The following is a 14,605-nucleotide window of genomic DNA, read 5'->3' on the forward strand; positions in this document are numbered from 1 at the left end:
AGGAGCTGCCAAATCGGGTGTCTCATTTTATGATGCAGTGATATGAGAGTCGGCCTGCCAGGACCCTCGCGTTCGCGTTACTGCTAGGTCACATAGGCATGTTCATGCCGTTTCTTTAAGATGTTGCTTTATATGTGAGATGGTAGCCTGGGCTATCGCGTCGTACCATTAGGTTGCAGCTTAAGTGCCTTCCGTTAATTTATTCATCTTTGTTCTCCTTCCCATGAAAGATTATCTCAAAAGAAATCGCCAAGTTAAACTCCTTGCATTTATTTTTTTTTCTGTTTATCTTTCTATCTTTATATCCCGCCTGCCAAATATAAGTTAGCAACGAGATAATCAGCTCCTGTCGGCTTCGTGACAGCATTTACCACGTTATATCGAGCAAGCCACCTATTTATGAGGCCCAGCTCTGTTACCAGTTAACGCATCATTATCAACATTAGCCGGACTATACTCACAGCAGTGCAAAGGCCTCTCACATTTTCCTCTAAAGATACCGGTCCTGTGCTAGCTGCATTCACTTGATCTCTTGAAATTCCTTAATCTCATCCACCCACCTAATTTTCTGCCACCACCTGCTGTGCTTACCTTCCCCGACAATCCAATTGGTTACGAAACGTAACCAATTGGCTAATTTGGAGCTAATTTTCCGGGTGTACTAGTATCAGCAGACGTTATATGCCGTATCATTCATATTTGAGTAATGCTGAGAGGAGGTTCCGAAGTCTTGTTGTGGCAGCCAACACAGGGGTTTTCATGCGTATGCCGGTTCTTCGTTGATACCTGGCCATTATTATAAAGAGATAATTGTGTAAAAAAGAACTTCCAGATTATGCAAAAATGTCAGCGTCAGCATCTGTTTCAGCAGACATCAGAGATCACAGTATACGGAAAGGGCAAAAGTATTTTATTATTTTACCAAGATGTCTTTGAATGTGCTCTCGTCTTTATAAAATAAAACTTGTTTGTATTGCCCTGTTAGCGTAAAATACAATGTGTGATCGCTAGTGTTTACTAGCCTTATTGTTCTGTTGGCCAGAGCTCCAACACCAACGGAGTGATATCCACTGGAATTTAGTGCCTGCTTCGTAATGTTGTATGCAAACCAGCCGTCAAAAGTGGCATTGACAGAGAATGTGCACGACTGAAAAAAAACAAACACACAGAATGATCTCTGATGACACAATACAAATAACGCTTCATCTGGACACATTTTAATGAAATAAAATAATCTGAAAGTCAGGACATCCATGATGAATCGATTGCCTCCTAAATACTCCTTTGGCGCGCTATGAGCACGTTACTTGTCTTTTTTTTTTGGGGGGGGGGGGTATAATTGTTATTGTTAAGAAGATAGTGAGAGACCGGAAAGCGTGGCGTGACATGGTCCATAGGGTCACGAAGAGTCGGACGCGACTGAACGCCTGAACTGAACTGATAATTGTTATTTCGAGAATGGGAACTACCCACGAGGGAAAGTATGTTGAGCTAGGGAGTGAGATCTAGTAGGTAAACTTTTATTAAGCATTATAACAAGGTAAAATTGAGGGCTTGAGAAGGTAAGAGTGCAGGGATCCGAGAAAAATGATGGTTTGTCCTCAAAGCATGTTACCAATCCTTACCAATTCTTCACAGAATTTGGGTTGCTGCTGTTTTTATGTGTTTGACAAAATGTGATTGCGATAGACGAAACTCAGGTGCATTATTTATCCATCGCACAATAGCTGTTCGTTTACATGCCTCTAGAGCGATTACGTTACTTCTGTGGCACAATAGGCAAGCTCACAAAACGTACCTATTTTTTAAGCCGTGTATTGGGACGGCCTGCACCTGTATTCACCCACTCATGATTAAAAAAAACATATTGGGTTAAAATGTGACTTATATGTTACGCTAATAGAAAGAAAATGCTTAAATGTTGCTCTCGAACATGGGATTTATAAGCAAAGAAACTCTGCCATGGGTTATCTCGGTTATACCGGTTACAGCTCTATTTTCGTTGTATTTTTATTCTCGTTTAATTACTGTTGCTACACGGTAATTAACCGACACACACGGTCTGACCTATGGGCCTGCCACCTTGAAAATAGTATTGTGGAAAATAAACAGTCGAAAGGGGATAATAACCTCTTACAGGACAACTTATGTATTGCCCCCATTTGACGTCCTTGTTTTCACGCTGCTACTTTCAAGATGACATAACACCTATTCGACCAAATCTGTACCCTTCTGCTCTGACCCTGGTGTGTTGCTGTTTCATCTGCACATGTGGCGCATGTAGGCGTCGCATAAAATGGCGATGGTTAATTCATGACCTCTGCGAAAGACCGCCGGTCTAACTTTTAGCTTCGGTGTCGGAGACGACGCGGCAGACGGCAAAACTTTACCCTGCGTAAACATGATTATAACAAAAGAAAGCAGCCGCCGTAGTGGCTCAGTTCTTAAGACTATCCTTTTCGGAACTCGAGTTCCTGTTCCGAACGATATACTTCGCTTTCCGCATCGATGTTTTTTAAGGACTGACTAGAGGTCATCATCAGTCACTTCTCGTTGATAGGCTACAATAATCTCTGTTGGCAGGCAAAGTTCCAAGAGCTATTAGGAAGGGCCGCGCCTTTAAGCCACAGTACCCGGCTAAGTTAGAATTGTTGACGCGGGTCTCCACTGTAGTTGGCTTACGAACCAGATTTGGCAATCAGAGCGAAGGCAGAATGGCGATAGGGCGAGAATCTTAACCGGTGTTTCGGAGCGTATCAGTGCTTTCTTACTAATAATATAACCTGTAACCATAAGATTGGTTGTAGTGATGACATGAGTAGTCAATACTTCGCCCTCATTCACTGACGCTGTTATGAAATATCATACATTGCGCACTAAACCCCGTTATCCCCACTTCACTTTCTCGTTTCTGTCATAACAATTAGCTAATTGCTTGGACCCTGAATCTATGCCACTATTGGCTCCAGTACATATATTTATAGCACACAGCGCGCGAGCATTGCTTGGCGGGGCTGCAGGTGCAACCAAACGACTTTTCTATTTATTTGTAGCCCTAGTTGCGTATGACTCACGTGTGTCTATGGGGGATATAGGCCGCGGGACAATTATTTAAGTGCACTTCGAGAGATTCTGGAGAACACCATGCTGAGATTCAAAAGTATCATTAGATATGCTACTTACGCGTCATATTTGCTGTCCTGCCTCTCCCTGAGCGTACTAAAACGCTGCGGAATAAGCTGATAATGTTCTCGTCCAATAATATTGCTGTATACAGTTTTCATTACTCTTGTCTTGTATTGCTTTATGCATTTCTTTAAAATTATTTCGTGTTTAAATTAAAGGTAATACTGTAGCTATACTTACAAATGTTTGAAATGTTCATAGTATTTCTTTGGGTTGGAACTCAGCTGCTGAATTTTACCTAATATATTGACAGTATATTTTTGTAAGTCCGTTTTTAGGAAATACCTTGTTCTCAAAATAAAAGCAACAATACATATGTGGTACATGAACTGACGGTAACGTGAAAAAGCTTGTGCCTATATGAATTGTCTCGTTTCAGAGGACAACGTGTGCTGATAAGTGCTTGATTTGTTCTTACTTCAAAATGCCTTGCCAGCATAGCACAGACACCTGCTTTTGTAAGGGGCAAAATATATCTAAAGAATTCAAGTCAAATAACGTTCAACTAGCATGTTGCTTATCTATATATTACTCTAATCTTCCCGAGCACCGAAACATGTCTTCAACATGAAACACGCTTGCAGATGCATATTTTCCGGCATAGACTGATTCGATGTCAGTGATAATGTTTTGCTGATATCGTATGCTTGTTTGAAAGAAAAAAAAACATACACAGCCGGTGGTAACTATACCTCCAGCTATTGCGCTCAAAAAAAAGTTTTTGTATAATAAACTTCATAGGTTCCTACCTGCATTGTCATCACAAACATTTCTTTTTTTATTCTTTGCTTGAAACCATTGGCTGCCCTTATAATTGTTGTAGCACCATTTAGGTCCAGCGTCAAACTTGTATTTCGGGCTTCGCGTCGTGGAATGAGAGGAACGTTAACTTTTAAAAATGTGTTAAAAGGGCTTCGAATGCTCTGCTGGAAGTGCCAGACATAGACTGCCATAGCAGCTTTTGGCATATTTTCATTATTATTGAAGATGTTATTACACCTCATTTTGTCTCCCTTGGCCACAATTGGGTGCCTGTAAAAAGAAAGAGATGTATATAAGTTACTCACGGTTAATATAAGTGCAATTATATAGGACATATATAACTGAAATTCGAGAGGACGAGGTTCCGGCAGGCCAATCAGACAGCGTGCGTAAGCTGAGTGCTAGCACAGAAGACCAATTTCATCGACTGAGTATTACATTGTATTAGTAAAATACAGAAAAAAAATATTCCAACATTTTAAGCGCGGCGTATGGTCGGAGCATAAGAGAGCTGTAACTATTACAGTGTTAAACTAACCACGTGAGTAAAATGTATCCTCCAAAATATATAACATAGAGTTTTTCCCTTGAAAACATAATTGTTTCGAATGTATGACCAAAAGAACAGCTTGCTTAATGCGCTTGTATTTGGCCTTTTGTTTGACGTTTTGGATCTGCTAGCATGTTTCGAAAATGAATGTTTAGCTAGCAACTCGAGGGAACAAATATTATTACTGCTAAAATTCAAGCTTCGCGCATAAACTTGAATTGGACGTATTTGAACCAATCATGTTCCCTTCCAACTATAATATGAAACTCAACACACACCTCCTCTTCAACACTCAGCCGCAACTTCCTCTTCTACTCCCAGTACATCATACTTGCACAACTTTTCATTCCCAAGGAGATGTCTAGCTAACAATAAATATTCGCGGCACAATCATCTCAGCCCACCCCTCATATCGTCCAAGCTTACAACATGCACCACATAGACAGAAACTAGAAAGCCCACCGCACAACTGCATCTCCCACGTATATCGTTCACGTTCACTCCTTGTACATTTAAACAACAAGTCCACTTCTTGAGACTTTAACGGCAAAATAGATCAAGATTCATTCAAGCACTGGCAGCTTGTGCACTTTCTTTGCAGTATTGTTCAAAAACTCGGCTACTGAACTTATTGTGATGGAATGTCCGTGGAGACTCAACGAAAACTGGTGAAGAGAGACTGCAGAGGTTCCAGTCAAAGGAATGAAATAAATTCATAAGTGGCAAATTTGTTAGGCTCAATATTCCTTTCATCGCTGATGCGCTGCATATTATCTAAAACAAGTAGTGTGCGTGTACCAAAGTGAAATGATCAACGCGATATCATTTTCTGCAATGCAATGTTGGTGACGAGTCCTTTATTATTCTGATGTATAAATAATAATAATAATTTGCGAAATCTACGATTACCCTCGACCACATCGTAATTTTTTTCAGAGCGTTGTAATTATGCACAGGCAAATAGCACTGTCAACATCGATAGGTGTTTGAGCTATTCACTGGTGTATTTAAAAAAAATAACGAGACACTAAAAAGTGTCTCATTCGAACGAAACGAGTTTAAAGAACTGGTTTCAACAATTGAACGGGCAGTAAGAGAATTACAGGTTTTCGAGTCGTGTTATAATAGACAATGGGTTTGCTTTCACTGCGGATTTAGTGAAATTCATCAAATCTCTCAGAGCTCAATAAATATTATATGGAAATAATAAAACGCCCCTACTGTTAATTGAAATATGAGAGTTGCTAATCGTTAAAATGCAGCCGTTCAATGCTGACATCCACTGCCTGTCTTGCAAAACAAATATGTACTCGAAGCATGCCATTTTAGGTATGACGATTCTAATATCATCCACGTCACTGGCAAAAACTGTAGGCACTTGTGGATGTTAAGCATATCATCTTCCCAGAACATAGGCAAATATCTCTCTTATTGAAATTCATGCGTTGATTCCGCCGCTAACATTTACTGTCTGCGATTGTAAATCCTACTACTCCAACCTTTTCTTTCATCCCTAACATCGACATGACATAGTCAAGCTACTTCATTAATAAGTATTTGCCTTCAGACTTGTGTGATTAGGAATATCGGTAACAAAACTACTCAAAATTAAGGAAATGAGTGCCCATCTGTTAATAGCACACAAGTTTGCGATGCAATGTTAGGTCAACCGATATAGAGTAAACCACACTTTTATTCTATGATGCTTGTACTCTTATAAATAGCCGTGGGCTTCTCGGAGTATTTTTGAAGACATCAGAATAAAATAAAGCTATGATCACATTATGCCGCTTACAAAGATTTCTGAGCTCATTATGCCTTTCCATATGCGTAATCTGTCTCAAGCTTTCGAGTGTCAGAACGCCCAGACTACACCGTTTTACATAGTACCCAACTAAAACTCCAAACGTTTGTTGAACTTGTCATCTTTAGTGAAACTGAAACACAATTGTGCAGAAGATAAAGCGAGGACATGAAGCAAAGATGGAAAAAAAATTCTGAGTTTACAACGCTCACCTAATTCATTGACACTAGTGACAATATTGTGGACTTTATGACTACTTTGTAATGCGTGCTTAGATAAAGTATTTATACGATATTCAACCCATCCGAGTTTTGTATTTCAAATGAGAAAGGGAGACAAAAATGATCTGAAAAGCAAAATAAATACAGGCCGCGTCGGGCTTGGTAATCTAGGTGTGATAAGGGAATTGAAAGTAAAAATATTTGCAAGTGGTTTACCTTTCGTTAACCCCCGAGGAAAGAAAAAGCTTCGTGCACATAGCTACGCTCATTGTCAAGCTTGGATTAAACACACTGTGCGCTCCCCTCCAAATGTAAAGCCCGTTATACATCGGTCTTTTCGGTACGGTGCCTTGTCAGGGCCCTATTCCGACGCGCCGTCGTGTTCCGGCACGCAACTACAGCAGGGTGTTTGTCCTCCTCCGTCTCGCGCAGTGTTGTATCCTAACCAGGAGCCAGGGATTCCTATATACACGTGTATCGCCCTTCTAGCGACCTCTACTTCCACATCACACTGACGTCTCCTCATGTGACCTTGACCTTGACAGTCGTCACGGGCCACTTGATGACCTGCGTGACTAGGCCCAAAAATCCCATGACGACCAGCTGGTTAGCGACCTTAACCTTGACAGTGGTCAGGGGCAACTTGCTGGCCTGCGTGACTGTCACGAAATTGGCGCACATTTTTATCAAGCCGGCGCAGGTGGTGGTGAAAACATTTATTATTATAATACATATAGGTATGTACACTAGGTGGGATGCCTAGACAGGCACTCCATTGGCGTTTGCCGCAGCCCGGGCGCGCTGCGTTAAGACCTTTTGGGCCTCTAGGGTGCAGCAGCCGGACAGGGTCGCCTCCCAGTTCTCTCGGGTGGGGTTGGGGATAGGGGGCAAAGATGGGGTTTTTTGGCAGGCCCACACCATGTGGTAGATGTCAGACACCTCCCCACAGTGCGAGCACAGCCCGTCGAATTGCGGATCAAAATGTTTTAGAATAGCCGGGCACAACATTGTATTGGTGAGCAGGCGCAGGAGCACCCGCTCGTTAGCCTTCCCCAGCCCTTTGCACGGGGTGGGAAGAGTTTGGTGCGTAGATCTGTAATATTCACATATTTCTTTAAATTTGTACACTGGGCTGAAATCAAAATCCCGGTCCGCGTCGGGTCCCGTGGGAAATGCCCGGAGAGAAAGCGCGCGGGCGGCGGCGTCGGCTGCCTCATTCCCTTGGAGACCTTGGTGACCTGGAGCCCAAACGAGAGATCGGTACGCGGGATCCGAATCTCGACTGCAATTTTTGTATATGCGGTAAGCTAGAGGAGCAGTCCACCCTTGCTGGACGTTCCGACAAGCCCCTCGCGAGTCGGTTATGATGTATTTGGAGGAGGAGTCAGAGGCTGCGAGGGCGATGGCAACCTCTTCTGCGTGTGTTGGTGACTGGGCCTTGAACGTAAGGCCATCTACTGTTTTGCCCTTGTGGATGACCGCGGCTGTGTACCAACCCCTAGGGTTTGGGCCGGAGACATCCACGTAGAAAACTCCTGGTTTGCTTCCATAATGGCGGTCCAAGGCTTCCGCCCGCGCCAGGCGCCGACCATTATGGTCCTCCTTGGACATGTTGGCGGGGAGAGGCCGCACATGGAGGGCGCGTCTCCATTTTTCGGGAATGCGACATCTCTCCTCTGTGAGTTGGGTGTGTTGGATGTGAAGTCGGGCAAGAAGACGGCGACCCGACTCTGTCTTTGTTAGACGCGTGTACTGATTGGTGAGATGGGCCTCCCGAAGCTCCTTGAAAGTATTCACCACACCCAGCGCCATGAGACGGCTGGTAGAGGTGGAGACCGGGAGGTCCAGTGCTCGTTTCATGATTTTACGGAGGATAACTTCGAGAGTATCCTCCTGTTTCCGCAGGTGGAGGTAGGGAGTCGAATACAAGATTCGACTGGTCACGAATGCGTTCGCCAGCCGCAAGGCGTCCTTGCATCGTAACCCACCGCGCTTGTTGGAAACCCGGCGGACCATGCGGCCCACCTGGTCCGCCACCTGCCGGAGCTTGGCGAGTATTGTGTCGCATCGTCTCTGGTTGTGTATAAAGAGCCCAAGAACTCTGATTTCCTTAGATTCTTGAATGGGACCGCTTTGCAAGGTGAGATTGATTTGAGTCGAGCATGAGCGCGAGGGGCGCAGATGCACGAATTCAGATTTCTGCGGTGAGCATTGGAGACCACAGCTGCGGGCATAGCGGTCCACTATGCTAGCAGCCGTTTGCAGGCTTGTCTCCATGTCCCCCAGACGCCCTTGCGTGGTCCAGAGGGTGATGTCGTCGGCGTACAGCGCGTGCTGCACACCTTCGACCGCACCCAACAGAGCAGGCAAGCGCATCATTGCAACGTTGAATAGCAGAGGGGACAGCACTGCGCCTTGCGGAGTGCCCCTCGTGCCGAGCAAAAAAGGTCCGTGTTCTTGATCCTGTATTCGGATATAAGACAGTCTGTCTGTGAGAAATTGTTTGATGTAGTTGAAAGTGTTCGTGCCGCAGTGAGTTCGACTCAAGTGCGTGAGTATGACCTGGTGTGTTACATTGTCGAATGCCCCTTTGAGATCCAGGGCGAGGACGATTTTGTCGTTTCTTGTGCATGTGATGGGGTTCAGTATTTCGCGGTCGAGTTGAAGCAGGACATCCTGTGCGGATCTGTGTGGGCGAAATCCGAACATGGTGTCCGCGAAAGTGTTGTGTTGTTCAAGGTACTCAGACAGCCGATCCCGCACCATCGTCTCCATCAATTTGCCCACACACGAGGTGAGAGAGATGGGTCGGAGGTTGTCCGTGTCGACTGGTTTCCCAGCTTTGGGAATAAAGGTGACGAGAGCCGTCTTCCATTCAATGGGAAGGGGCGTTTCCCCTGTCCAGATTGCATTGATATAGTCAAGAAGGCACTGGTGCGCCGTGTCAGGGAGGTTCGCCAGAAGTTTAACGGTGACCTTGTCCCTGCCTGGCGCAGTGCCCTTCTTCATTTTGGCCAGACTGGCCCGCAGATCGTGGAGCCGGAATGGGTTATCCAACTCCGAGTTTTCCCTGCCTGCATAGGAATAGGCCGATCCACGGGGGTCCTGAATTGTGCACAGGTAGCGATCGCGTAGCGCCACTGCCAGCTGCATTGTGTTTCCTTGGAATGAGTGCATGGCTTTGTGTAGGTGTTTTTGCGTTTCCGTGCGTGTCTGTGTTGGATTGATGAGGGCTCGGAAGAGCCGCCACGTGTTGCGGCTCGACATTTGCCTCGCCGCCGTGTTGCAACGGTCCACCCAGTTAGAGTCAGCGAGTTGGGCCGCGTACTCTGCTGCCTGCCTGGTGAGATCCGCAATGCGAGCTTTCAGCTTCTTGTTGTGTTTCTGACGCTTCCAGCGGCGCGTGAGGCCACGGCGTGCTTCCCAGAGATGCAGGAGGTGGTTGTCCACTTCCGTAACTACCTCTGTGAGCTGTATTTGTTTCTCATGGGAGTGAAGGTGCGCCATGACTGACTGGGACCAGGTCGTGTAGCCCTGCTCTGTGATGTTCGTGTTAGTTTCTGTTGGGAAATTTTGGCGAAAGGTAGTCCAATCGGTGATGCGGGCTTTCGTTGTGGGGCGCTTCAGGGGGCGTGTGTAAACGGTTGTGTTGAGAATACAGTGGTCGCTACCGAGGGTCTCCTCGGTGTTGATCCAGTCTGCGTGTCTTATGTTGCGAGTGAAGGTGAGGTCCGGGCATGTGTCTCGGGTCACCGAGTTGCCTACGCGGGTGGGAAATGCTGGGTCGGTGTGGAGGGTGAGGCCCAATGTGGACGCCAGTTCTGCCAGCATGCGTCCACGCACTTCCTCCTTACGATAGCCCCATAGCTGGCTAGGGGCGTTGAAGTCACCCACAATCAGCAGGGGATCACGACCCGCCTCTTTAAGCGCACGGCTAAAGAGGCCCGCGAAGGTCACTCGCTTTATTTTCGGGGAGCAGTATACGTTAAGCACGTGCAGGGCAGGATCCGATCGCCTAAGAGGGAGGATCCTCACCATCATGTATGAATAGGGTATGTTGAGATCGAGGTCAATTTCGGTGGCTGTGTATGATTTGTGCACGAGGAGACACGACAAAGGGTCATGCTGGAACGTCGCGTAATTAGTCAACTTGGCTGCCGCTCCTGGCTCTTGGAGGGCGACCACGGCGGGCAAAGCCTCGAATGTTTCGAGGTAGAGACGCAGGTTCGCGCGTTTCTGCCGAGCCTTAAAGCCTCTACAGTTCCACTGCGTTACGGTTATGGAATTGTGAGCTTTGGGAGGAGAGGAACGCGAGTTAAGCCGTCCTGCCATGATTAGGAACGGAAACGATAGATGGGGGGTTATGAGACTCCGACCCAGAGCCAGCACCGGGTGGGGGTGCGGGTTTGGAGTCCTCTGATTTCGCATCTGTGGGACTGACGACAATTTTCTTGTGCCTGTTGAAGGCTTGCGCGAAGCCCGCTTAGCGCCCCATCGAAGCATATACGACGTTCACGAAAAGTCTCCTTCCCCGCTTGTGAGAGCGCGTAGCCTTGTACGCGTTGGCATCACCGTCTTTCTCATCACCGGGCGATCACGGTGATTCATCACTCCGGAAAATGCCAGCTGTCTCCAGAACGTTCGACAGCATATGACCAATGACGACGCGCGGCTCGATGAGAGGAAAAAGGAAAGCTTCAACAAGCGAAGCTAAGTGTCTGTGCACGCTAGTCTTGGCGTGTAGGTTAGTCAGTCACTGATTGTGGCATGTTCGCAAGTGCTTTAGCTGGACTCCCTTGGGATCACCCGCTGTTCGCAAGCCCACGTACCTGCGAAGGAGCGGCGCTCGACTTGCATGGCGGCCACATCATGACTTTCGAGGCGTCGGACTGCAACAGTGCCCACTGAACAATTGACGTTTGTTCATTTGGCTCTCTCGAGTATTGTTTTGTATTGTAGGCCTCTGTGCTATTGAATACCTCTGTAATTGCATGCTTAGCATTGCTTTTGTGAACATCTCGTCTGTGCATTTTAAGTGGTCTTGTGTATTCCTCAGTATCATCTCTTGCTGTGTATAAAGTTTGTTTTGTTTGGTTCTTTCTAACTTGAACCAGCGAAAGCTGGGAACCAAGCGGCCACCGCCTCTGTCACTACAAGGCAGTTGAATTCCGGCTGAGCTTCCCGCTCAAGTCGAGGGCATCTCCTTTGCGATCAGAACAGCTACCCTCACTCACTCGAATGGTGTCTGGTAGTGTGCGCACCGTTAAGGGCACATCGTTAATGATCCTTCTAATTATTAACGGGTGACAGTGACTATGCCCCGTAGTTACAAAGCAACCACCAGGCTTAATACAAAAGTTTGACCTCTACATCTCTCTCCAGGTAAAAACCGGCCATACTCGACATCACCTTAAGTGACCTTGACCTTGAAAGTGGTCACGGGCACTGGGTGGCCTACATGACTGACACAGTCACTTGACGACTACCACACCTCGTGACCTTGACCTTGACAGTAGTTACGGACCACTTGGTTGCCTGCGTGGCTTCCCCAGTCACAAGGTGATCATCAGACTTAACACAGAAGCTTGTGCTATTGCAGACACGTTCTAGCGCATATGAACAAGGACGAGAGAGATAGCGCTCGTGTTGTTCATATGCGCTAGAACGTGTCTGCAATGCACCAACTCGCCAAACAATCTGTGCTCTTGTGCTACAAATCTCCACCAATATGAAAACCGTGTATACCCGACGGCATCTTACGTGATATTGACCTTGACTGTGATAGTGACCTTTAAACATGTCGACAACTGGGCTTGTCAAAAAGATTCGACCTCTAAATCTCCCTCAAGGTGAAAATCGTGCATGCCCGACGCCTCAAACTGGCTAGCGTACTGAAGTTTTTGCTTCAAAATAAGCAAAATATTAACCATATTCTTTTCTGAACGGTTGATAGTCTATTTATTCATCCCTAATTTAAGGCGCTGCCCAAGGCTTGAAATCCTCGGCTTCAATAGGAGAACGAGGATTCAAATGGAGGAGCTCAGTTGTCAGGAAATCATGCTCGTGCTCAAGCTCAACCATGGTAAACAACGACGGCTTTATCAGTTTGCGTACAGGTGTAGGGCTTAAAAAGAGCAGAATGCTTTTCACACAGGTCTACCAAAAGCGTAAATTTAAAATAAATAATAATAAACAATAAATAATCTAAAATTATAACAATAAATTAAAAAATAAATAAAACAAAGGTGTGTTTGTGGCAAACACCTGTGCAGTATTTCGCCAATTAATAACGCATTATCCGCGCGACTATACTTACTCATTGCTCTTATTGTGCTTTTCAGTCCAGTACTTGTATTCTTTTGTTAAATTCCAGCTTTGGATATTCTTTCCAGTCATATTTAGAGAATAAATATAGTCTTGAGCCACTTTTGTAAGGTTCACATTCGTTACAACACCTTTCAAAAAAAAATAAATGACGACGTTTTTCACTCGCAATTCAACGCTAAGGTGATTATTTCTGACAAAAACAGTAGGCCTACACTGTTTATAAGGAGGAAAATAGGGGGAGTAATTCCACACAAAGATGGGTGTGCAATAAATCTTTCTGATTTTCTAATGTTGAAACATTATATTGACTACATTATGGAATGCTTATACAGCGCTCATTACTTAATCATGATTGCGAAAGGCAGTTGATTTACTCAAAATATTCGGGCAGCCTCCAGCAATCTAGCTAACTGCGCAGCTTTCTGATGCAGAAAGTATGAACTATGAATTGAGAAATTATTCTCTTTGGTGCCGGCGTTACGGACTACCTGGAAAACAATAAATGAATTCTGGCAAAGGGGTTCGATACATCCTTCCAAAAATTGACAACATATCTTACTGTAAAAGGCTTAAGGAATACAAGCTAACAATGGAACAGAAAAGTCCTCTTTAGCAATATTTTTCCTGGTTTGGATCCCATTTCCGATAATGCTATTTCTCAATTTCAAGTGCACGTACACTTTGTTATGTTTTGCGTTTATGCCTAATTTATATACTACGATTTGGGGTTATAGCGCCCGATACTTCGAAAGGTTAGTTCCGATATTCAAAAAATAAATATGATTTTCGGTAGTGCATGCAGCAAAACGGGGCAGAAAGCATTTGTAGAGCTGAACAATAAAATTAAATGTACATTTATCTCAGAAAACTTGAAATTTCATTCTCATCTACTGATTACATCTTCTATCTGTGATGTAGATTCAGTAAGCATTTCAGTGTATTAGCTATGATCCTAACGGCATTTCCAATGGTATTTTATTTGTGCTCCATTTCTTTGCTGCGCCGAATAGTTGCAGGCAAAGATATCATGCGCTGTTGAATCAGTGACTGTTCTGAATGAGATTTAGAAATTTAGCAGCATTTTTATTCCATAATTCATGAAATTCAGGCAATCGCATGCACTACTCGGCACTCATGCATTTCAGTCAAGATTTCATGAAGAGGATCTGATGAGTCAGGAAATCTTGCTAACTTGAGACGAGCAAGGACAGCGACGAGAAAGGGTAAACTAATTTTGGCTGAATTTCAGATATCGTTTATTATGAATTAAGCAGAAAATTTTTTTCAACATATTCATCAATCTAACGAAAGATTTAAAAGGTGCAAAAAGATAAATTGAAAGGACCACTGAAGCTAAAATAATGCTTAAAACTAAAACAAATTAAAGAGCCACCATGCAGGAAAGTAATCACGCCTACTTGACTCTTGCGCTTCGACTGAAGGCTACAGCCGTGTTTATTCAGCGGGACTAATTTGTACATTTTGATTTACGAAGGTAATTTAATACTCAGCGAATTTATTAAAGAGGTTCTGCAGTAACACAGGTGGCCATTTGCTGTTTTGATTTTACAGCGGTGGTGTAGACGTAGTACATCCGCATCGCATGCAAGAAGACCGTGAATAAAATACCTGTGCCGCGCAATTTTCTACCTGATCAAAGAAAAAAAAAATCCTCGTGTTGGTGGAATTGCATAAACAGGTTTGGAGTGCGACTTGATGCCGGCTAACCCCATCGCCAACGCACTCCCTCACCAG

General features: G+C 44.9%; 1 protein-coding gene across 1 annotated transcript; it reads right to left on the minus strand.

The window, feature by feature from the left end:
• Positions 1 to 889: 889 nt before the first annotated feature.
• On the minus strand, positions 890 to 14,331 carry LOC146176986 (uncharacterized). Its single transcript, XM_084581436.1, has 4 exons — positions 14,269 to 14,331; positions 12,840 to 13,135; positions 3,936 to 4,218; positions 890 to 1,147 (listed from the first exon to the last, which is right to left on the minus strand). The coding sequence occupies exons 1-4, from the start codon at positions 14,329 to 14,331 to the stop codon at positions 914 to 916; spliced, it is 876 nt and encodes a 291-aa protein (XP_084437562.1). The 3' UTR covers positions 890 to 913.
• Positions 14,332 to 14,605: the final 274 nt, after the last annotated feature.

This window comes from Amblyomma maculatum, chromosome 10, assembly GCF_055883805.1.
Source record: "Amblyomma maculatum isolate TAMU_Amacu chromosome 10, ASM5588380v1, whole genome shotgun sequence".
NCBI classification, from domain to species: domain Eukaryota; kingdom Metazoa; phylum Arthropoda; class Arachnida; order Ixodida; family Ixodidae; genus Amblyomma; species Amblyomma maculatum.